Below are 26,278 nucleotides of genomic sequence, written 5' to 3'. Positions count from 1 at the left end.
TCTAGCTTCCTTTCCAACATCAATGTCCACATCATTTAGAGGTCTCAAAACCTTTGGAGCTGCCAATATCACATCTGGTTTAGGTTCAACTAACTCTGGTTCTTCCTCAATAATTTCTTCTCGTACTTGTTCAATCATTTTTGGTTTAGAAATCTCAAATGTCATCTCTCTTGGAGAATCTTCTGCTGTTTCATGATATTCTTCTACATGCCTCTCCACAACTGTATCAACTGATTTTAATACTTCATCAAAGTCAACATCAATACATTCTTCTATTACTTCTAATGATACTTCTTCAACATCTGGCATTTCGCCTTCAGTTATCTCTTCAGTCTTAATGTGTACTTCTTTCTTTTCTACAGGTTGAATACTAATCGTTACTCTAGAAGGCATAGTTAATTTGGCTTCATGGGTCTCAGTTGTTTCAAAAGAAGTATCTTTGTTTACAGTCACTTGTGATGTGGTTGATACAGTGCCCACAACATTTTCAGCTTTGCACTCGAATACTGTATTATCCTGCTCTGTAACCGGACTGATTAAAAGCACACAGTTACCACTTTTTTCTTGTAGTGCTACATACCGTTCACCAGAGATAAACTCCTGATCTCTTATCCATGATATTGCTGGTTTTGGCTGGCCAATTATTTGACATTCTAGTCTCGCATCTCCAGCCAGTGGAACTTCTAAATCTTGCAGAGGAATCAGTACAGTTGGTACATTTCCTAAAAGCTGTTCTTCTTGTATTTCAACATAATCTTCATATTCTGGTACTAGCTCTTCTGATTCTGAAGGTTGTGGCACTTGTATTTTGAATTCTACAGGCTGCAAAGGTCCATCATCTGTCTCAATCAAAACATCTGTTTTATAGAATTCATCAGTGATTGTTGTTTCATACTCCATTAATATTATGTCCGCATAAGTTGATACAACACCTTCTGAGTTTTCAGCATGGCATTCAAACTCAGCATCATCATCTTCACATACTAAATTTATTTTAAGGACACATGTTCCATCACTTTCATGAAATGAAATGAATCGTTCACCTTCTACTGGTTTGCCATCACGAAGCCATGTTATATCTGGTCGAGGGTTACCTGTTATTTGACACTCTAATATGGCATCATCTCCAATTCCAATGTCCACATCATTTAAAGGTCTTACAACCTTTGGAGCTGCTAATATCACATCTGCTGTATCAATTGAACACAATTCTTCCACATGTTTTATAGGAACCAGCTCTTTTTTAGCAAAATCCAATTTTAATGGTGACTCCTGCTCATCAAAAATTTCTTCTTGTGTTTGCTCACTAAATTCTGGTTTAAAAATCTCAAATGTGCTCTCTCTTGGAGATACTTCTGCTGCTTTATGGTATTCTTCTACATGCCTCTCCACAACAGTATCAACTGAATTTAACATTTGATCAAAGTCAACATCAATACATTCTTCTAGACTTACTGATAAGTCAACATCTGTTTTTTCTTCTTGAATTATCTCTTCAGTCTTAAAATGTACTTCTTTCTTTTCTTGAGGTTGAATACTTTTAACAGGGGAAGGCATAGTTACTTCAGTTTCATGAATCTCCGTTGCTTTAATAGTGGTATCTTTGGTCACAGTTACTTGAGATGTGGTTGATACGGTGCCTACAACATTTTCTGCTTTGCACTCAAATACTGTATCATCCTGCTCAGTAACTGGACTGATTAATAGCACACAGTAACCATTTTTTTCCTGTAGTGCTACATAACGTTCACCGGAGACAGACTCCTGTTCTCTTTTCCATGATATTGTTGGTGGGGGGTTGCCAATTATTTGACATTCTAGTCTTACATCTCCAGCCAGTGGAACTTCTAAATCATGCAGAGGTACGAGTACAGTTGGTACATTTTCTAAAAGCTGTTCTTCATGTATATCAACATAATCTTCATATTCTGGTACTAGCTCTTCTAATTCGGAAGGTTGTGGCACTTGTATTTGTAATTCTGCTGGCTGTATAGGTATATCTTCTGTATCAATCAACACATCTGTTTTATGTAACTCATTAGTCACTGCTGTTTTACACTCCATTAATATCATGTCTGCATAGGTTGATATAACGCCTTCTGAGTTTTCAGCATGGCATTCAAACTCAGCATCATCCTCTTTACATACTGGACTTATTAAAAGAACACATGTTCCATTTTGTTCATGCAATGAAAAAAATCGTTTACCTTCTACTGGTTTGCCATCACGCAGCCATGTTATACGTGGCCGTGGTTTACCTGTTATTTGACATTCTAATCTGGCATCCTCTCCAACACTTATGTCAATATCATCTAGAGGTCTTACAACCCTTGGAGTTGTTAAGTTCACCTCTGCTCTATCAACTGGATACAATTCTTCTGCATTTGGTTTATGTTCAACCACATCTGGTTTAACAAAATCCAATTTTAATAGTGGTTCTTGCTCAATGATATCTTCTTGTATTTGCTCAATAGCTTCTGGTTTATGTATTTCAAATATCATCTCTCTTGGAGAAAATTCTTCTGGTTCATAAAATTTTTCTACATGCTCTTCTGCAGCCTTATCAACTGATTGCAATATTTCATGAAAGTCAACATCAATAGTTTCTTCAGGAATTATTAATGAAGATTCATCTTTTGGCATTTCTCCTTCAATAACCTTCTCAGTCTCAACATGTACTTCTTTCTTGTCTACAGGTTGGATACTAATATTGAAAGAAGGTTTTTCTATTTTCTCTGGACTAAGAATAATTTCAACTCTTTCTGGTGGATGGAATGCCATTTTTATTGTTTGTGGTTCTGCAATAGTTGGATCAGATTTTATTTCTTTCATAATTGGTTTTTGAAAGTCAATTGAAGATAGATGCACTTCTTCATCTGGCATGTGTTCCCTTTCTCTGTCTTTAGAGAAGCCAGCACCTTGTGTATCAAATATAAATTCAAGTGGCTCAAAAGTCTCAGGCTTACCACTGATTTCTAGAATCGATGTCTGTCTCTCATGAACATCATGTTGACGAGCATCTTGTTCAGTTGGCATTGTGGTTATGGTTTCAGTTACTGTAGTTTTTGTTGTCTTGGTTATTGTCTCAATTGATTCACCATTATGACTGAGCACTGTCCTGCTTTCTATAGTGCCTTCAGGAGAACCTTCAATGATAACCTCCCCAAACACTTCTTGTCCTCGTTGGAATGTGAATTCAAGCTCTGGTTGTTTGAAATTCATTTTTGCTGGTGTAACAGAAGCTTCACTTTTCTGCCTGTCAACAACTTGTTTCTGCTTAAAATAGCTTTCAGAAACCACATCGACAACTTCCTTAGGAATAGCTTCTTCAGGAGTAGCCTCCACTTTAATATTGTCTCTTTGGAATGTGAATTCAAGTTCTGGTCGTTTAACATCTACTTTTGCCGGTTCAACAGAAGCTTCACTTTTCTGTCTGTCAGCTACTTGTCTCTGTTTGAAATAGTTCTCAGAAACCACATTGACAACCTTAGGAACAGCCTCTACTTTAATATCTCTTGCATCCTGTCTTCCTTGAAATGTAAACTCCAACACACCATGCCTAGAATCCACTTGTTTAGGTTCAACTTCAACTTCTGACTTTTGTCTTAACACTGCGCTCGGTTTAAAAATGCTTTCTGTTACTAGTCTCTTTGTTGCATCTTCAGACTCTTCTTCCATTTTAGGAACCTTAACCTGAAACTCAACAGGATAAAATCTGTCAGAAATTCCTTCAGAAATCGCTGTCTTTTCTGCAAGTACCATGATCTTGCAACTTGTAAATGCTGTTCCTAAAACATTTGTTGCTCTGCACTCATAAATTGCCCCATGATCATCTTTAATAATGGATATCACAAGGATACATGTGCCATCCATTTCTAATAGACTGATGTATCGATTTCCATGTGCAGGTTTTCCATTCATCAGCCATTTTATTTCTGGTGTTGGTATTCCAAATACTTTACATTCTAATCTAACATCTCTACCAATCTGGCCAACACCATCTTGCAGTGGCACTACAATTGTTGGCATAAATGATTCTGATGAAGGTTCCTCAATATAGTCTGGTAGTTGAGCTTGGGAGTCTGGTTCTTTTACAGTGAAAGACACAGGCATTACAACTACTTCTTTTTGATCAATATCTTTAGCTACCTCCTGGGGTACCAACGTCTTCTTTGGTTCAACTGGAATGAGAATTTTGGTCACTGATCTCACAGAAGTGGATTCACTTGTTTCCACTTCAAATAGAATGTCATCAGCAGTAACCACATCTTCATCTGATATAGCTCTTACATCTTCAGAGATGTCTACTACTAAATCTGCATAACAAATAGCTTTTCCAAGCTCATTTAATGCCTTGCACATATATTCTCCTTCATCAGTATCTTCAACTTGATGAATTGTTAGAGAGCAATAGCCATTTGCACTTTCAGTTACAGTAACATTAGAGGTGCTTACAATTGGTCTACCATCCTTAAACCAAGTAACTTTTGGTTTAGGGTTACCATTAACCTGACATAGAAATTGTGCTGTTTTGCCTCTCTGGACATCACAAGCCACAACTTTCTTAAGAAATCTAGGTTTTTCTCCAGATTCTATAATAATGCCTGCTTCTTTGCGTTTTCTTTTAGGTTTCTTCTCTTTGACTTGTGTCGGTTTAACTATCAAGTCAGCATAACTTGAAGCCTCTTCACCAGCTATGTTGATAGCTCTACACTCAATATCTGCCGAGTCTTCTCGTTTAAGATCAAGAATGGTGAGTGAGCAATGACCAAAATCATCATATTGAATGGTATATCTTCCCCCTGCTTGAATTTCTAAACCATCACTGTACCACCTAATAACTGGCATAGGGTAACCAGTAACCTTTGCATCAAACTTAGCAGTGCTTCCCTCTGTCACCTCAATATCAAGCAATTCATTTAGAAACCTCGGTGGTTTAACTCTTTCTGGTTTCTCCAAGTCACTAGTCAGGATCTCTTCAGTAATCGTAGTGGTTTTCTTTGATGTTTTGTATGCATCCTGCATAGATATGTCTTCACTTAAGTCAGATTTCGAGGCTGAAATAAATAATCCAATATAAAATAAGCCCTTTTTTGTATATAAATCACATCCATATTGTATACCATATATATTTACCATACACATTTGTCATTATAAGAGTATGCTAAAAAAATTGAAAAATAAACTAACTACATTACAAAAAATATTTAAATAGTCATTTACCATTAAACTTTCAAAGTTTGTGACCGATTCTAATAATAGTAAACCTTAAAGGTTCATAATGACCCACTACTATAAAGGCAGAGGCATTTACAGTACAGTTATTTAGAGTATATATTACTGTACTAAAAAAAAACTTCCTTCCTACACAATTGCACTTACAGTCCTACAGATGACAGTCAAACAATAAGCAATACAGGTTAAAGCATGTGTAAAATGAACTCGAAATGCTCCTTTTACGCTGCGCAGTAAAAGTATAGCCTCAACAGAGTGTGATTTTTCTCTGAGAATTCATAATTAGAAGTTTGAAACCAATCAGATTAACAAACTAGTTATCGTGGATAACAAACAATTTACTACAACAGTGAAGAAATATTACAATTTTAAGTAAATTGGAAATTTTAAAATAAGTATACATGATATAAAATACTGTATGAAAAAATTTCACAAATCAGCAGAGATGTTGGTAGTCTATGACTGGATGAATTTAATAGTACCAAGTTTTCTTTAGTTAAACTTACTATAACTTGGAAAAAGAACGTAGTGTATGGCATTGATATGCATTACATAACCTCATTAGCCTTTCGCTAACAGATCATGAAGAAGCTTACCTAAACTACCAGTTTAATGAAGTGTTATTCAAAATTTCAGGCTTATTTTGTGTTGCTTTTCAGAATACCTGTAGAATACCACTAGGATGAACAATTCTACTCAATTTATGAAGATAATTTTCACTTAAGAAAACTTGGTAATAGTAAATATCCAAGTACACTATGTTTTCTGTTATTTCTTAGATAAAAAAAAATGATTACTGTAATTTCATGTTGCTAATTTCATAATGCATATCATAGAATCATTATAAAAAGTGCATTCACATACCTACTACTTTGAGACTTGTTGTGCAAGTGGCAGTGCCATATTTGTTTTCAGCATGACATGTATACTCTCCTTCATCACGAAGGAAAACCTCCCTCAAAATCAACAAAATTCTATTTCCTTGCACAACATACTGGAAATTTGGAGAATTTGCAATTGGTGTCTTGCCTTTGAACCACAAAATTCTGAGAGGTGGACTCCCAGTTACAAAGCACTCAAGTTGTATAGATTCTCCTTCAATGGCCACAGTGTCATGCAGAAGCTGCACAAACCTTGGAGCTTCGGGTAACTGTTCATCATACGGTATTGGGACATAACCATGTGGCACACCTTCAAAAGACAGTTTAATGTTGATTGGCGGTGGAGCAAAGGACATCGGATAAATGTTAAGAGGCTGTACCACAGGTCTAATTTGATCTTCAGGAGCGGATTCTTCTTCAGTTACTGTTTCAGTAACAGTTGTTGTCGTAGTTGTTGTAGTTTTTTTTCTAATGAATTGAAATTCTTCGGTATCAGAACCTTCTCTGGTAATAACCTGCTGTGTAATTATATCAGGTTGGCCTCTTTCTTTGGTGACATGTACATATCCGGGATGTGGTTGAAGTCTGTCCTGAAGTATGTGCACTTTCATTTCACGTCTGGGTTCACTGAGATCACTGTCATACATATCAACTAAAATGATAAAATACATTACATTACATTACCTGTATATTATGTTAAAAGATGTATAATTTAATATTTTTAATTCTTAATTTTACAGGGAAGCAATCAAGGTGACAGGCGCACCCACGTTTCTGTAAGTAGGATATAATTTGCCGATTCGGAAGTAGGGAGAAGGAACCTTAAGCACAATTAGTGAGCAACTTTTCAAAATTGCTCCACGAAAATTCAACTGACCTTTGACATGTAAATCAGCAACACAGGTTGCTTCACCAGCAGGATTTGATGCTTTTATCATATACTTAGCAGCATCAGAGGATTGGATCATTCTTATCTCAAGTACGCAAGAACCATCTTGTGTTATACGGATATTAATACGACCGCCTGGTCTCAATTCCTTTCCATTCTGTAAATGACATATAAGTATTCATATATTAAATAATATATGTACAATGAAGTCATGTTTTACTTTACTAGACTAGGCACATCTTTGAAAGTGATCCCAAGAGCACAGAAAATGATCAATGTGGAGGGTAGAAAAAAAATCTGTAAAAATCATAGGGAAATGGGATAGAAGAAGAGGGGAAAACAGACAGTCGTGGGACAAGCCAATAATATCACTGTAGTGATTTTAACCATTTTATGTTAATTACTTTATGAATATTCATGTTATTTTTCATATACTTTATTATGCTTTATTTAACCTGAAGTATTATTATGTTATATTGTAAATGGTTATCATAGTTTATTTTTATAATTTAATAACTCTTGCGTTACAACAGGCATATTTAATACTACCGATATTTACATTTCAACACATGTTCACAGTGACACTGTCAGTCATGCTTAAGCCGATTTATGCCATATAAATATTGCTCTTAAATGGTCATTCGGGTGTTATTGCATTGCAACCGCATCCATAGCTAAACCATATAATTTATTTCAAGGAAACTATAAGAAACAAAATCTCTTTTGAATAATAATATCTATATGAGAGGCAGACAACATAACAGAGATTCTAGTAGATATCTACATCTTAGAAGTGCTGGGCAATAATGCAGCATAGCAGGCAACAGTAAAATTGTTGTTCGATCGAGACAGGAAAATTATTATTATTACAATTATTATTTTAAAAAACATACCTTAAACCATCTGACTGTTGGTCTTGGGTAGCCAGACACACTGCATTTGAATGACACAGTACTTCCTACAAGCACATCCTGGTTACTCATGTATGAGGTGAATGTTGGTGGAGTTATCTTGGTGCGAGGTTCAAGAAGAATTTCAATGTCAGACGTATACTCCTCAGGAGCAACTAGCAATGATGAATGCATCTTTTGTTCAACATCACTTGGTAGCACTGTCACAATTTAAAAACAAATAATTATTTTATTGATAGTAATCCATTTTGGAAAGTTGTTTTAGTTTTATAAACCTGCTAAGTTACAGCTGCTGCTATTACATCATTATTATAGTCAGTCAATGTGAATTTAGTTAGCCTCACTATTTACGTGTCCACTCTAGACTAGAAACACAACATTCTCATAAACTCTCGATAATCGCTCACAGCGAAAGGAAATTTGAGGCATGTTACGTAACATTATTGTCTTAAATACACCTGAGTTAGATGATACTAATATTTTTTTGCGGGTAAGTTCCATTAGGAATCTGCCTTACATCAGTTCATCTAGGTAAGTATTCAGGAAATAGACATTATTATTATTATATCCAGAGAGCTTGTCAATGTGAATTTAGTTATCTACATCCAATTTTATAAAATACAGTAAATGAATAAGTTTACTTTTATGGGTTATTGGTTTTGTTCTGTGGATCATTCACAGGGTATCTGCAAATTACTCCTTTCGATAAATATCATATTTTATTTAATCAATTTCATTAAACACTTCTTATATTTATTTGTATATTTATTCATGGTCATTGTTATTGTTGAAAAAATATTTCCACAAAAAATAGAGAAAATATTACCTTCAACGATAAGTTTGGCAGTACAAGATGCCACGCCAGCACTATTTTCTGCACGGCATGTTATCTGCCCAGAATCAGTGATCTGTGTTCTTGGAACTATAAGGCTGCTTGAACCATCAGCTTCTACTCTTACATGGAATTCTGGTGAGTGTTCAATTTGAATACCATTCTTGAACCACATGATGTCTGGAGTTGGATCTCCAATTACTGCCACATCAAACCTTGCCTCATCTGCTTCGTACAGGCGGCAGTGGTTTATGAACTTTGTGAAGGCAGGTGGTGTCCTCAACTCACCTTTCTGTATACCATCCACATTATCGATAGTCTTTGTCAGAGTAGTAGTAGTGGTCCTTTTAGTGCTTTCAGTGATTATGTCTTGTGCGACCCTAACTGGTACTCTGTCAATAACATCTAGCTTATGATCATCCACTGGCCAATACACTGGTATAGCTTCTTGGCTGGTTTCAATAGTTTTTGGAACAGAGGGTTCAAAGGTTGTTGGATAGACTGTGACTGTCCTTCCATCATAAGGAAGAATATCGTCAAGATCTATATCAACATCAGAGTCCATGTCACCAGCACTGTAGGCACCACTGACATCACCACCATAAGACTCACTAAAACTTATCAGTCCTGGTCCTTGGTTGTCTAAATCAGCTGTGAAGGCCATTTTAAAAGTCAATCAATCAATAAATCATTCAATTAATAATCAAATGTGAATATTATTATATCAGTCTACATGTAGAATTCGATTTAATTTTTTAAAGAACCTTTATTAACAAAGTATTCTATCATGCTGTGTTAGACTACAAATCAATCAATATAATGTAAACATTTGTTAATTTTTTGCACTGGATGCAGCCGACTTCAAAAAGATCATAGCATGCATTCCAGGCATTATGTTAGCTTCAATTCTAAATCAACTATCATTTAAATCTACCAAATAAATATGACAACTTACATTTTTAGTGAACATCATAGAAAACTCAATAATCACTTCAAATGTTATTGTCATGCATTTTATTTTCTGAAAACAGTTGGTTAATGAAAATGTACTTCTTCTACAGAGGATCAATTTCTGGACACTCATATATTTTCCATGCAACAAAAATGTATTGTACTATTCAAACATAAACATTCAGTTTTCGTTCTTTTTTTTCTTGTATGTACGTAATGATAATTCATACAGATGATTCTCAATCTGAACCTACATTGAAATTAAGCCCTTGTAGGCAATAGAAAGTTTATATCTATAGACACACCCTTTTCAATAACTAATAAAATTATAAACAACTACAAGTATTCCATACATGTCAAAGTATATAAGATTGTTATCACACCATCTGCATTAGATTCACAATTCAAAATCTATAAAACTAAATTTATGAGTACTACATGCAAATCAAATAAATTGGTAACACAGTGGGAGATGTTTCAAAGATATGTCCATGTTCTCAAATTTAAATCATTCATGTGTGAAATTGTACATACAGTATAACACTACAAATATTACTACAAATATTACACACAATATTGTAGTACATGTTCTTGCAATTAAATTATTAAATAATGAAACAACAAAATCAAAATATAATAATAAATACATAAATCAGTCACAAATATCAATGGTATCAAAAATAGAATATACTGTACATATGTCATTCAATTATACACATAAGCACTACCATATTTATGCAAAACACTGTGTTGAATTTACCATAATTAAAATAAATTGTGTATCTCTATCGTGTTTACATTAGATAATACACACCATTTTTAAGGAAAAAATACCTCTTATAGTAAGTTGTTTATATTTTTTCAAAGATGAAGTATCCGGCCACTTAAAAGGGAAGTTAAAGCAACTTGATATTTTCCATCTCAACTGGTGTAAACTTATATTGAGTAAAGTGAAAACAGTAAAAGGATTACGGTTCATACCTGTTGGTGTTGCCTATATCCTGTATCTTGTTCAACTATTAATTTAAAATTCTTTAGAATGATATTATAGTTCTTGTCATATTGAATGGAATTAGAAATTATGGAAGGTTGAACCTTTGCTTTTGCCAAAAGTAAGAATCAATTGTGTAACCTACCTTGAACTGTCAGCAGAGCCTCACAAAAGTTACTGCCTGCTTTGTTTACAGCCTTAACACTGTACTGACCCATATCCTCCGCAAATGTCTCTCGAATGGTTAAAGAGTTGGTTCCATCTGAGCGATTTACAATATGGTAATCAGCCAAGTGTGTAATTTCTGTTCCATCCTTATACCATCTCACATCAGGTTGTGGTGTACCAACAATTTGACAGTCAAAGCATGCAGGATTTCCCTCGACTACATCAACATTTGAGATCTTCTGTACAAACTTAGGGGGCACGGCCTCCTCAGCTGCTGAAATTATTTCTTCAACTGAAATAGGACGGGGAAAAACCATTACAATTTGTCCAAAATTCATAATTTGAATTGCCATTAGTTGTAAATGACAGAATTAATGCAACTGCAAATGGTCCTATCTTATCATATAAACTCATCCATTTCAATTGAAGAAATGCATGACATGAAGGGTAAAAGCAGCTTGGAGGTTCGTACCCCAGTGTAGATATGAATCTTGCAAACAAACAACCATCAGTTGAAAATAAATTTCAACAAATTAAACAATGCACAATAATTCAGTGCAGACAATAACATAAATGAACCAATAACAATACTGATGGTATAGCATTTACAAGATCCATCACATGTAAGGTGTCTGGCGTGCTGAATTCTAGGATGACCTGTGACATACCAACAACACTGTGCACTCAATGGATAAAATGTGTAATACTGAAATATTTTAAACAGTTAAACTGTATTTATCATTAGCATATTTACTGAAGAACTTTTATCTGTACAGATTTATTTTACATCTATCAGTAAGGATTCTAGGGTCATTTTGAGGCTTAAAAAATAGAGTTGTTTTATTCATGAAAAAATTCTGCCGTTTTATGGAATTTTGACCTAGTCCAAGGTATTACAGTAGATGGTAACCTTAACCACCAAGCTACAGCATAAATACTAATTGTTGTATCCTCAAAATAGAAAGTGTTTCAGAATCAAGCCAGTGAAGTGCACAGTTTGTTAATACAATGAATGGAAACTGTAGTAAAAACTAAAAGGACAATCATTGCAGTTGCAAAACAATCTACTCTTTAATTAGTCAATGCTTGTGTATATTACAGTGGAAATGATATCCTAGCAACATGCTAGGTACTATGTAGCCAACCTGTTTCTGCCAATCTTAAAATACTATACTAATATTCAATTAATTAGATGAAATTTTGACAATGTAATACAAAGGGATTTATACAAAATTCCTTGAAAGACAGACAAGCACCATGAACATAAATACTGATTTAAATAATTAAAAAAGTCTAAATAGTAAAGTTGTAAATTTGAGCAAATTCACATCATTTTTGGTTTCAAATTGCTTGTCATTACATAAATAAAACTTGCACTTCAAAAAAACTAAATATTCACTACCTGTATATAGATTTCAACTATATATTTTCATTAAACTTAATATATTAGATCTACAATATATTTTCTAATTGCACTAAAAACCTAATAAAATGGTAAAGAATCACCAAATTCATGAATACTTTGACTTATAGTAAAATCTTTTAAATCACACAATAGTAGAAATTAATGCTATCTGTAAAATGTTATTGGCTGGCAGATCATAAACTGTGTGAAAATATTACTTTATAGAAATGATATATAAAAATCATTATCACAAATCATTCAATTGAGTACAAAATGGGTTGTATTTCCATGCATATTTGTGCGCAGCATCTTTGAGTACACACACAAATAAATATAAAGGTTTCTTTGTTGGAATTAGAAAATTAAGATATTATATAATTTAAAGGTCAATATTGCAACATAAGGTATTATAAATATAATATTCATTGATATCGTTAAATTTTGTCAGGAAATACTTAAGCACACTGAAATTGAAATAATATAACTGTATTATATTTTCATATTATGTTAATTACTTAAGTTTAAATAATAAAGTAAACTGATAGGCACAGTTTGTACTGATGAATAATTAAGTACTGATATATACTGATAATCAGTTTTATATATATAATTGGTTTAACAAAAAACCATTTATTATATAAATATGGAATGAAAATCTAAAGAGAGATATGGTAAGAATGCTTGACGTTCCTCATACCACTTACGGCTTTTAGTATATTTCTTAACATTCACTCCTAAATAAATATGTCAATCAAAAAATACACAAATCAAATAAAATGAATTCATCAAATAGAATTCAAAAGTTTATGAGGTGAGTTTATTACTAAGTGACATATTTCTGGATCAACCAGAGAAGTGAAATATCTTTGCTGAAATTTGATGAAAAGTTCTTTGAGTTTCACTATTCAAGTGTGCCTGATTTGCAAAGTGTTCCTACGTGCAATTCACACACTCAATTTCATTTTACGTGCACGATGTATACTTCATGAAGCATAGTATTCTGCATCATAGAACATACCTTTTACACGCAACCTTGCACTGCTCGAAACTTTTCCAAAGTCATTTTCAACTTCACAAGTGTAAAGTCCCTCATCTTCAGGAAAAACTTCATTGATGTAAAGTTTTGCAACTCCATCTTCATAGAACATTTGAAAATATTTAGATGGTTTGATGATAGCTTTATCCAAAAACCAAGTAACAGTTGGCTCTAAAAGATCAAGATTATTTAAATGTATCAATTAATCAATCATATCTCATTTATATTTTCATATCTGAAGGTGAGCCCAAGATAGGCCCAGGGTGGCCAGCGTGGCATTCAACTCCTGGAAATTGGCAGGAGCCTAGAACCTACACCTTGCTCAGCGTGCCCTGCCAACATGAGTGGCACAATAGCCAGGCCTCTCACACACAAAGCAAAGAAGCTTTCCGTATAGACATGGTAAAAGAAAAAAAAACAAAGCCGAATGATTCTCTTTCTTTTAAATAATATCTTTAGAATCACATAAGACTATTGGTAAGCTTTCTTCATGCATCTGTACACAACAAAAGCAAGAAAGCAGGAAATGAGGAAGCATTTTATTGATGCAGGGTGTATACAGTATAGGCAAGCTAGGGTGATTCCATTATTTTCATTTATGCTCCAGGGACGGGGGTGTCAAGTCTCCCAGAGACTATTACAAATTCACAAAATACACTGTTTGATAATCAAAAATCTTAACCTAACCACATCCACAATTTCATGATATGAGCTTGATTTTACCATGCACTCTCAGTATCAGAAATTTGACTGTGCACCTTGAAGCTCTAGTATTTAATGATTTAAAAATGCCCACAGGGACCAATTACATAACCAATGCAATAAGAGAACAGTAGTAGTCTATAGTGACCTATTGTAGTGTTTACTGATTGTTTAATGGTAAACTAGAGTAATCTGCAGTACAGATTTCTTTACTGTATGTGAATCCAGAACATTTTTTATCACTCTTTCAGTAATAAATCTAGGAAGAAAATTCAGCAGTCTGAGTCATCTCAATTTGGGTGCCTCCTGTTTTGATTAAAGGTATTAAAACTCATGGCATGGAAATACAACAGAGATGTAAACTATAAACCTGAAAAGAAAGAAACAGGCGAGTCTTTAATTGTGCTTTACAATTGGTGACAGAAAGAGATTCGCGAATAAACAAAGGCAATAAGTTTTACAACTTAATTGCAGCGACCATAAAATAACGTTCCCTACACAACTTCAATCGTCAGGGTGTAAAATCAAAGAGTTGTTAAGTCGGATGTTGACCAGAAATAACAAGAGCATGTTGCAGAGTAAAACTTAATCCCGAAATATATTGTGGAGATAGATGATGAATGAATTTAAAAACAAACAAATGAACTTCTGAAACAATTAGCTGAAGCTTTCAAATTGATGTTGCCACTTCAACCTAAGCGATCAGATTAGTCATAAACCAGCAAAGTCATAAACCAGCACACATCCTGCTGAAAACACACTATAACAACTCCAAAATGACGTAGCGAAATGTTTGGAAAAGCAATTTTTTCTAATTGTTTGCGATAGTTGTATTTGGGTCATTCCGTGCCAACTCAGCAAATGGGATGGCTGGGTACCGTCTCAGATTTTCTTGAAACTCGGATATAATGTGCACCAACATGTCTGACAAACAAACCCAAAACCGTTATTAAATGGGTCTTATCCAACAAATTATTAATATATAGTTGGAAATGTTTCACCATAAAAAATTCCGGATTTTTCACTTATCATTTTAGGGGGTAATCGTAGGTCAAAAGGTCATTCGGACAAAAAAAATCTTCGTTTCCATGGTGACCTTTGACTCTGTGGGCAAGTACGCTTGGTATTAAAACTTGCACCATTAATTAATTTATATATGATGATCAGATGTTCCAAATAATCAGTTTTTCAAATTGCTTTTTAAATATGAAGGAATAAAGACACCAAACTGATATTTGAAACATCTGATCATCATATATAAATTAATTAATGGTACAAGTTTTAACAACAAGCATACTTTTCCACAGGGATAAGACCCATTTAATAACGGATTTGGGTATTGTAATGGAGTCTAAAAGTGGAAGAAAAATTACGCAACCAAATAAGTTAGGGTCTTTACGAACTAATATTTTCGTAACGGGGTCCGGTGCACATTATATCCGAGTTACAAGAAATCTGAGACGGTACCCAGCCATGGTTTTCTGAAAATATGTTGAGTTGGCACGGAATGACCCATTTATAACCTTCTATAAACCGTCAACCTAATTTATACAACCTCTAGTATGGAGTTTTTGTACTTAAAACTGTCAATGTTTTTAAAGAAGCGTAAATGAATAAGAAATAGGGTGATTTTCACGGCAGCGTGTTAACGGTTAATTGGACCAAACAAATTGATTTGTAATGGTGTGTTTATGGATGATGTCAATGAGAGGGCGCATGTATATAAGGAACAAAATGAGCCCCAAGATAAAACCTGGAGGAAGACCAAAATCAATAGAGCCTGGCAGATTTCTATCTGCCATGTTGTTTTCTACATATTATGTAAGAGTTGAACCCAACTCCCAAATCTGAATGTATACTATGCTCTAATGTATTGGGAAAGTATAATACATGTAAAAGTATAATACATATAGAAGTTCAGTAATTCAAATAATGACATCACCAAAACTATTGGTTTAATTTTAGATCAAATACGCTGCACCATTTAGCTCGAGTAAAAGTTAAAAAAAACTCTGCCCGCCCGTATCACTTTGCTAAGAGGATAATTGCCTGTTTACACTATGACGATAATGATGAACGATATAAAAGCTAAGAGGCAATTGTTCATATACAAAATAAAAGATATAAGAGAAGTTATCACACTATACACGATTTGATAATGATGTATCTTGTATAAGGTGAAGAAATAATTTCACAAGTCGAATCAAATGACATCATAATCATGGGAAAACAATAAAAACGTTTATACTACTACAATTTATCGTTATCCCATGATTATGACGTCATTTGATTTGATTTTTGAAAATATTTCTTTATCATATACATGATGAATTGTTGTAGTGAAAACTTCTCTTAGGCCCCAATTTTATTTTGTATATGAACAATTGCTTTTTATCGTTGATCGTTATCGTCATGGTGTAAACAGGCCTTTAGGATGATAATCTAACATTTTTTAATGGGGGCTTATGATAAGACTGAATGTGCATTTCCTTACTGTTTACTGTGCGTGCAGTCATGTGTAAAGTGTGCAACCTAAGTTTCAAACTATTTTGCTAATAATTATAGAGTACTTTATATGTATTTACAAAATAAAATAAGTATGTACTTTTAACTGTTTAAATATGCATGCCCTCCATACTTATCAATATATATTTTCAATAACAGTGTTGATTTGAAATAAACACTTAGCCAAGTATACAATTTAATTATGCCAGCATAAAATATTTGTCAACATAACAAAGAACATTTTTATATCACTCAAAGTGTTAAAATTATCTTCAAATCAAAAAATTAACTTAACATAACTGTAATATCATTCTTTTTCTTTTTAAATTGACTTCTTTTAGATCTTGTTCTTTAAGTTGTTTATCTTCCATTCTATTTTGCCTTTTTGTTTGTAAATGCACCACTTTCAAAACCAATACACAAGTAGTGAAAGTGGCTGTAAAGATTAAATAAATACCATTTTAAGGCAATTTAAAACATTGAAACAAATAAATAAATAGATTTCTGGGTCTGGATAAAGTTAGAATTGACATATATTGATCCCTGTCAAACTTTCCCCAGGTTTCAACACACATGCCCTAAATATATAATACATACATAATTTAATTATTCAAAACATTTACCTGTTTTGCTGACAGCATGGCATTCTATCTCTATGGGGCAGCCTTCCTCTACTTCAACATTTTCCATTGGTGATACCAATTCTGGAGCACCTGAGCTTGCTGTAAAGAAACATTATAACCTTTAGTAAACAAAATCATTAGTAAACAGACAATAACTAATTCACATTAAATCATATAAAATGATTAACTAATATAATAAATAAATTAACTAAGATATTGTTTAAATGCTTATTTAGAATATTAATATATTTTTAGTTTACTCAGGTTATCGTGATAGGCACGATTTGAATGATGTTAAATACATAAATACAATGTTTTGATTATAAATACATATATTCAGAGCGCTTGGTGAATATAAGGTTATAGATAACTAATTATACCTTTTAAATAAATATTAAATTTTGCATTGAATTCACCAAACCAAACCAAATATAGATGCATGTAATAAATCTTAGATAATTTCTTTGAATATTTCACACAGAGGTCCATCACAAGGCAATGTGAGATTATTTTTAGTTGTTGCATCAGACATTCTTGTCCATAGCCTTTTTATACATTTTCAAATGTTTGTTTGAAGGAAAGAAGCAATAACTAGAGTACAAATAGAATAATTTGCATTTTACCTGGTACAACAACATTTATTTCAGTGCGGCAAACTCCACTTGAATTGAATGCCTCACAATAGTAAGTACCGGCATCTTCTGGTTTTACATCCAATATAAGCAACGTGAACACATTATCATCTTCAAGCATCTTCTGCCGAATAGTGGGTACCAACTTGTGTTCTCCCTGTATTAAAAGCAATATTAACATTGTGTAATTTCAATATGTAACAGACGAAATGCAAAACTACAGAAACATTCAAGGAATAAAATTGAATTCTCTGGATCATAAGAAAATTTACTTGTAAAGATTAATTTAGAAACAATACTCATAACATTCGATTGTATTACTTATGATATCCGATAGTATTGGAAGTACTAGAGAAGAAATTTAAATAATTTAAAATAATTTTCTGACCTTGAACCATGTAACTTGTGACTTTGGTTCAGATTCAATTTTGATGACAATTTTGATTGGCTCTCCACAGGTTCCTACGAAGGTCTCTTGTGGTGCTGTTAGCAACTTAGGAGCTGTTTCGGTTACCACAGGTTCTGAATCATCTTCCTCAAGTACTGCTTCTGAAATAAAATTATAATTAAATGTAAAATTATTATATATTTTTTACAAAAGCTAAAAACAGTATTAAAAGTCTTTGAAAAGGAAATGGAAAGTTCTGTAGCCATATGGCTACAGACATAGTAAGTCTAGTAAATTTATAAATTTATTATGATCTACAAGATGAACAACGAATGTGAATAAATTGACAACATATTAGCTTAACATTTTATAAGGTATTATGGATGGATTTCAACAGACCAACAGTGGATAGTCATCAGAATTTCCTGTCTTTCTGAATTATTCACAGCACAATGGGTTAGCTATACCAAATATGCTAGCAAATACCTTGTATAATGAGTTGAGCTTCACTCTTCACTGTCCCTGCGGCATTGCCAAGTTCAACGGAGAACATTCCAGTATCGTCAGTAAATGATTCTAGTATGGTCAGCTTGCTGGTATCTTCTGTCACAGTGATGCTGTAATCTGGATTCATATGCACATCCACACCATCTTTAAACCATCGTACAGTGGTCTCGTAATTTCCAGTAAACCTAACTTCAAATATCACTGGTGTTCCCTCAATGGCAACCTTGTTTTTTAACTCATTACTAAAGACAGGCAGAGAAACAGTGCTTGGCTGCTGCTCTATTACGGGCTCTCGTATCACAGTGACTGCATCTGTTACTTCTACAGGCTCAGCTTCCATCATTGTAATTAGTTCAGCTTGTACAAGTGGTTTAAATTCCTCTTGAATGGCTTTTTGCTTGACAGCATGTGGTGGAACCATTCTTTCATGTTCTGTGGCTGGCTTGCCTACCTTTGCAGCAAGCCGTTGCTCTTCAAATTGAGTTTGAATTTTAGTTCGTTCCTCTATCAAAGTGAAACATAATTGTACATTCATGAAATATTTTGATTACTCAATTAAAAAATATTTTATCCAATGGTACCTCCATATATTCTTTAAGAAACTTCAATTGCTGATCAATTACGTAACTATAAGACCACAGCTGAAAATCACTTAAAATTCATAAAAATACCAGAAACTTTTTAGAATAACTTTACAACCTGTTAAGCCTGGTTTGCTTAAAATCACTACACTGTTGCTACAGTGTTTTCAGTCAAATCGTTGTAATGTGTTGCAATCCCTGACACAATCGGGAAAGCTCCCTAATTCGACTGACCGATCAGCATCCCCAAAAGCTGTTGACAATAGCGTGTAGCGAATGTATGGAAACCAAGCTTTACTGGCTGTTCTACTGCTTGGATGTCACTATTAACTTAGCAAATTTCATTAAATGTTTAAAAGAACTCATTGCTCAGAAACAAGAGCAAGTTACTCCACCAAAGCATTAGAGAAAAAGTTACAGTAATTGTTTTACCTTTAACTCATGTTCATAGTGAAATGTATTAAGCAATTTTTTAACTTCAAAAAGAAAATTAAACCACCTTATGAGGATGTCTAATGATGTATTTTAAGAAAATGTATATCAATTCTACCTGATTACATCAATAGCTTCTTCCAATAGCAGTATTAAAGCCCTCATTCCATGTTATGCCAGGGGATGGTAAGGAGAATGAAAATCACCATTACCTATCAGATCACATGCTACATTAATTGCAGCTTGAGGGAACATTTCATGCCAGCTGAAAATGTCTTGAAGTTGTGTAAATGATTTACTAGTCAGGTAGGTTGTAAGGGTCATCTAAGGCCCATTCCAAACCATTTCTAAAGAAAATAATTTTGTATTACAAATATTCTGCTGAGATTTTCTTTAAACACTTTACCTCTTGACGCTGGCCGTAATTGTATATTGAAGTCTTCCCTTCGCAGGACTTGCAATTTTGTGATGTAGTTGACTTGACCGTATTTGTTCTTAGCTTCAACCTTGATTTCTCCAGTATCATATGGCCTTGTCTTTGGAATCTCAAGATGATGTAATCCATCAAAGGATATTTTTACTCTTGAACTCTGGAGGTAAAGCAATTTATGATAATCGGTCCCTTTATTTCTAATTTGGGAACTACAAATTACACAAATCAATCGTGATGTTGGTAGTCTATGAGTGAGATACTTACCTGGATAACCGACTAATTGCCATTGTTCCCAAAACGGAACACCCCTTCGAAAAAAAAATGGAACAGTCTTCCTAACAGATCCTCATTCCCTTTTCGACGTTGTTCGAAGTTGGATCGTTTGCCTTCGGAAAACTAGCAGGACTTTTCAAGCAACCGGAAAAGCAGCCGTAAGACGCCGTGTCGCGGCAACCGGCTTAGATTTCTCTTGCGAATTCAGGCGAAGGATGAGGTCCGGGTGGAGTCCCACAACCTGGACAGGGTGGGCGGGTCGCGTAGGAGCCGGCGGCCCCCACAGGCCCGCCCCCAAACCACCCCGGCACGGAGTCTCAAAAGAGACCCCCAAATGGTCAAGGATGGGTGGCATCGCCCGGGCCACGAGGTGAGAGAGATCGGAGCCGAGGACAGTGTCCTCATATTTCGACTCAAGATGCTCGGACGAGTCGTCCATAGGCGACTCGTCGGCCACCCGGAACCGGCCACCCGGAACCCAGGGACAGGGGGGGCAGGGGGAACCGGAGGATCCGGCACCGCGAAGTGGCCTGCATTCCCGCGAAAACCTCCCGAGCCACCTGCTCCGAAATCAATGAAACCAGCGCCGGGTCCAGTGGAGGGGAAGGAACCGCCGAACGTGAAGCCGACGAACCCTCCAGCGGTGGTGGAGAGTCATCCGGTGCCGCTACAACCCCCGACGCAGCCGACCCCCGACAAACTCTGAGATCGAGTGGCAGCCTGAGCTGCCCAATCCAGAGCCGCCACAAACTTAGTCGGGGGCCAGCACGCACAAATGTTGCAAGTCTCAGCCTTGCTGCACGAGCGACACAACAGGCACTCCGAGTGCCGGTCGAGCTTAACACTCGGTTTGGGGCCCCCACACGCCGAGCATAAACACTTGCGAGCGGACGTGGAAACCGATCGAGACTACAATAAAAATAAAAGGATATCTTGTCAACCACTAGTTGAAAATAAATCCTAGGAGAACAGAATTGCTTGAAAAGTCCTGCTAGTTTTCCGAAGGATAGACGATCCGACTTCGAACAACTTCGAAAAGGGAATGAGGACGTTTGTTAGGGAGACGGTTCGCACGTGGCGCCTTGGGTCGAACTGTTCCATTTTTTTTTCGAAGGGGTGTTCCATTTTGGGAACAATGGCAATTAGTCGGTTATCCAGGCAAGCATTCACGAAATAGACTATAATTATCATTATTATTAATTATTAAAAAAAAAGAACAGACAAATCTGAATTGGAAATGTACAACAAAACAGTAAGTAGTAATTGAACTAATACCAGGGGCGGATCCAGATATGTCCGAGGGGGGAGGGGCATGATAGGGTGGGGAGGCGAATGTGGGGCCAATCGAGATAACTACCCTATTGCTTTTTCGACGATCAATTGTTTTTTTATTTCTTATTTACTTTTTTATTACTTTTTTTTACCTTCCTAAATCCGCTGCTGAATACAGTGGGAGGGTATTACAGTGATGTTAAAACAGTGAATCTAGAATGTGTCAACTATCTTTGTAAATAATACCAATATTAATTGTAATATTTTACTTGTATTATGATTTTGATGGCAATGAATATACTTAAACTTTGCTGTCTTATCTTCACTTACAGCTATGAGCTGTACACCATCTTTGTACCATGACACTCTTGGAAGTGGATAACCAGTAAGACGGCATGAGAAGCGAGCTGGTCCTCCTTCAACACACTTCACCTCTTCTGGGACCTTCACAAAGACTGGCTCGGCGGGTTCATCCTCTTCCGATGCTTCATCCTCCGTGGCCAATGTTCCTCTGAAAATACAATGTAGGATAAGATAGACAGATCGAATTGACAGTATTATTACTGTAATAACAATAACATTATCTGAAACAAAGATTTTAAAACAGGGGCACACATACAAAGTAATCATTAATTAACAAGTAAACTGCAAGTACAACTGAATGAACTGAACAGAAAGGTCATTAAAGACTAAATTCAAGCTTTAAAACTCTTAACCTTTAACAAATGTCCTGCATTATGTGACCTTATTTAAAAAAAAACTTAAAAACCTAAATGTTTGCCTGACTTTGTGTAAATATATTATAGGCTAGGATCATTTTTGTATTATATTATTTCTTTTGTCAAGTTTTGCAGCTTGTTTTGTAAATAAAGCAATAACAACAAGGATGATGTTTAATAATGAAACTTATAACTTACTCTCTTAAAGCCTCTTCATAGGCAAGCGTTTTCTGAATTCCCTGCATTTCTTCCGGTAGTTGAGTTTCAAGAATGACTGTGCCTTTAGCTGTGAGTAATTAAATTTAACAATGATTAGTTAATCAATCAGTAAAGTAATTGATTGATATTTGATTACTGATTTGACTGTACTGTTTTGAATTTCATTTTTTAATTTTTTTTATTAAAGTGCCATCAAGATGTTTTCAATTTATGTTTATATAGTAATAATAAAGAATTATGATTTATTTGCATGTGTTTGTATTATCTGTTTTTATTCACCAGCTTTATCAGTAAGTATACAATGATGGATCCAGCATCCCCAATCCTCCACATGTTTATTATTTGTTTTGCAAGCATCAAAGATATAATATAGAGACATAGATAATGGTTATATGAATTTTAAATTAATCTTTAAAAGATTCACCAAAAAAAAAGTCAATACTTACACAGACAGCTCAGCATTGCAGTAGTTTGACAAGTACCACTTTCATTTGTAATTAGACAAGTTATACGACCGGCATCTTCAGGGAAAATACCGTTAATGGTTAAAGTGCAGATTCCAAAATCTGTACTGGTTATATAGCGAGAACCTGTACAGCAGAAACATATGACATACAATAATAAGTAACTACATCCTGCCATACATAAATTGTACTGCTACATTATACATTAATTTTTATATAAATACCTTGTATATATATATCTGTCTCTTATACACATCTAGATGTGTATAAGAGACAGGTTGTAATGTGTTGCAATCCCTGACACAATCGGGAAAGCTCCCTAATTCGACTGACCGATCAGCATCCCCAAAAGCTGTTGACAATAGCGTGTAGCGAATGTATGGAAACCAAGCTTTACTGGCTGTTCTACTGCTTGGATGTCACTATTAACTTAGCAAATTTCATTAAATGTTTAAAAGAACTCATTGCTCAGAAACAAGAGCAAGTTACTCCACCAAAGCATTAGAGAAAAAGTTACAGTAATTGTTTTACCTTTAACTCATGTTCATAGTGAAATGTATTAAGCAATTTTTTAACTTCAAAAAGAAAATTAAACCACCTTATGAGGATGTCTAATGATGTATTTTAAGAAAATGTATATCAATTCTACCTGATTACATCAATAGCTTCTTCCAATAGCAGTATTAAAGCCCTCATTCCATGTTATGCCAGGGGATGGTAAGGAGAATGAAAATCACCATTACCTATCAGATCACATGCTACATTAATTGCAGCTTGAGGGAACATTTCATGCCAGCTGAAAATGTCTTGAAGTTGTGTAAATGATTTACTAGTCAGGTAGGTTGTAAGGGTCATCTAAGGCCCATTCCAAACCATTTCTAAAGAAAATAATTTTGTATTACAAATATTCTGCTGAGATTTTCTTTAAACACTTTACCTCTTGACGCTGGCCGTAATTGTATATTGAAGTCTTCCCTTCGCAGGACTTGCAATCGCCTGTTGGTGAAGGAGTAATGATCATTCATAGTATTTATCATATAAAAATTCAGTTTTTTTTACTTCAGGATGGCAATATGGTGACGTCACAATGTCCGATCAGCTATTATGATATATCAAATCATATCTACAAGTCATGTGCTTTTAGAATATGTAATAAAAATTGGGGGTCACCTTTCATTCTAAGGAGCTATATTTGATTATAAATAGGCATAATTATTAGCATATGTAATATTTGACGCACGCGTACGCGCACGTTAAGACGCGCAAACAAAAAAGTAAGATACCTAACATTCAAACTTGATCTGAAGTATAAGCCCATTTAATATTATTTGGAAATGACGAATGGTTAACATGATATGACGTCATCAACGTTTTGAGAAAAGAAATATAATTTTTTTCTTGTTTTTTAATTCAGATGGCAATATGATGACGTCACAATGTCCGATCAGCTATTATGATATATAAAATCATATCTCCATATCTACAGCTCATGTGCTTTCAGAATATGTAATAAAAGTTAGGGGTCACCTTTCATCCTAAGGAGCTATAACTGATTTAAAAAAAGACATGATATAAAGCATATATTAATTTTGACGCACACGAACGCTTGCGTTATTACGCGCGCACAAAAATATAATGTACATAACATTTAACCATGACCTGAAGTTTATACCCACTAAATATGATTCAGAAATCACGACTGATTAAGGTGATTATGGGGTCATCAAAGGCTGGATGAAAGAAAGATGAGGGGGGTAAGCAAAACCCTATATTTTAACCATGATGGCGTCATCAAAATGTAAAAAAATGCCACATATATGAAAGAGAATTGCCTCAGCTACAACATACTCAAATTTGGAAGACAATCGATCAAGAATAAGCGAGATACGCTCAAATGCGCATTTTCTAAAATGAGGTAATCGATAATATTGAGTTTGTTGAATTCAGATGGCAATATGATGACGTCATAATGTCCGATCAGCCATTATGACCTATAAAATCATATTTGTAACTCATGTGCTTTCAGAATATGTAATAAAAATTGGGGGTCACCTTTCATCCTAAGGAGCTGTAACTGTTTAAAATTAGGTTGATTTTAGCAAAATTTCACTGTATATCGGCACATATGCGCACAAAGGTATGTTTGATGCGTGCGTACGGCATTGTTATTGGCCATAGAGTGATTGGAAAGATTGGAAACTTGTCAAAACAATGTCAGGAACCCAAAATGTGACAAAAAAATATTTTCTAGCTTCCATACGTGCTGCGCGCGTAAAAATGCGTACACGTAGTGGTAAATTTCAAAAAATTTTGAAATGCTCAAAATGGCCTGAAACGTGCTCTAATTTAATCTAAATGTGATTTCGATCATTTTAAAATTTTGACGCACGCGTACACGCGCGTTATGACGCGCACCTGTAAAATTAGGGTAAATTACATTTAACATTGACTTGAAGTTAATGCTCACTTAATACGATTTCAAAATGGCAATTGGTTAGGCTGATATGATCGATAATGTAAAAACGCAAAAATGCGTGTAGATGACGTCACGCATAACTGCGCACTTTGAAAACTTTATTGTGACTATTCCAGGCCAAGCTAAATCTTTGTTGAAGCGTGCATGTATGAATCTCGTGCCAATTTTTAGATGCGGATCACCAATGATCCTGACAATAACAATAGGTGATCCGCTAACGTTAGCAGATCACCAATGATGATGATGATGATCCTGACAATAACAAGAGGTGATCCGCTAGTGTAGCGGATCACCAATAATACACAATAATTAAACAAATATAATAACTAATTTTATACAATACCTATTGATATACATTTCAATTAACTATAAGAAAACCATACCTGATTTGATAGGTTGACCATCCTTGAACCACTCTACCTTGAGTGTAGGATCTCCAGAGGAAGTCACTCGGCACTTGAATGACACTTTGGCACCTTCTTTACTTGTGATGTTATGCAGCGGGACTTCAACCTTTGGGACAGGAGCCTTTTTAATTTGTCCTTCTTCATCAGAATAGCTGTCTCTTATACACATCTTCTTTTGATATGAGATATATGTGTATCAACTTTCATTGACAAACACCTGTTGGTGAAGGAGTAATGATCATTCATAGTATTTATCATATAAAAATTCAGTTTTTTTTACTTCAGGATGGCAATATGGTGACGTCACAATGTCCGATCAGCTATTATGATATATCAAATCATATCT

General features: G+C 34.7%; 3 protein-coding genes across 3 annotated transcripts in view; all 3 read right to left on the bottom strand.

Annotated features, from left to right (window-relative positions):
- Nucleotides 1-9,399, bottom strand: part of LOC117112527 (titin-like) — a 59,133-nt gene extending 49,734 nt beyond the window's left edge. The window contains exons 1-5 of the mRNA XM_033255609.1: nt 8,743-9,399; nt 7,899-8,116; nt 6,994-7,162; nt 6,100-6,768; nt 19-5,057 (exon numbers count right to left, since the gene is read on the bottom strand). Coding sequence (XP_033111500.1) covers nt 19-5,057; nt 6,100-6,768; nt 6,994-7,162; nt 7,899-8,116; nt 8,743-9,313 — 6,666 coding nt within the window. The 5' untranslated portion in view covers nt 9,314-9,399. The remainder of the gene's footprint in view (nt 1-18; nt 5,058-6,099; nt 6,769-6,993; nt 7,163-7,898; nt 8,117-8,742) is intronic.
- Nucleotides 9,400-9,661: 262 nt separating this feature from the next.
- Nucleotides 9,662-11,175, bottom strand: LOC117112526 (telokin-like). The gene is made up of 2 exons (XM_033255608.1): nt 10,836-11,175; nt 9,662-9,678 (listed from the first exon to the last, which is right to left on the bottom strand). The coding sequence occupies exons 1-2, from the start codon at nt 11,173-11,175 to the stop codon at nt 9,662-9,664; spliced, it is 357 nt and encodes a 118-aa protein (XP_033111499.1).
- A 729-nt stretch (nt 11,176-11,904) lies between these two features.
- On the bottom strand, nt 11,905-23,172 carry LOC117112536 (titin-like). Its single transcript, XM_033255617.1, has 9 exons — nt 23,032-23,172; nt 22,565-22,652; nt 21,978-22,158; nt 20,076-20,259; nt 18,636-19,160; nt 18,150-18,310; nt 17,753-17,918; nt 17,130-17,228; nt 11,905-13,470 (listed from the first exon to the last, which is right to left on the bottom strand). The coding sequence occupies exons 1-9, from the start codon at nt 23,045-23,047 to the stop codon at nt 13,247-13,249; spliced, it is 1,644 nt and encodes a 547-aa protein (XP_033111508.1). The 5' UTR covers nt 23,048-23,172; the 3' UTR covers nt 11,905-13,246.
- Between the last annotated feature and the right edge of the window lie 3,106 nt (nt 23,173-26,278).

This window comes from Anneissia japonica, unplaced genomic scaffold (assembly GCF_011630105.1).
Source record: "Anneissia japonica isolate Jap-2015-1 unplaced genomic scaffold, ASM1163010v1 scaffold2991_len510020_cov192, whole genome shotgun sequence".
Classification (NCBI taxonomy): domain Eukaryota; kingdom Metazoa; phylum Echinodermata; class Crinoidea; order Comatulida; family Comatulidae; genus Anneissia; species Anneissia japonica.
This window is presented reverse-complemented; position numbering and strand designations above follow the sequence as displayed.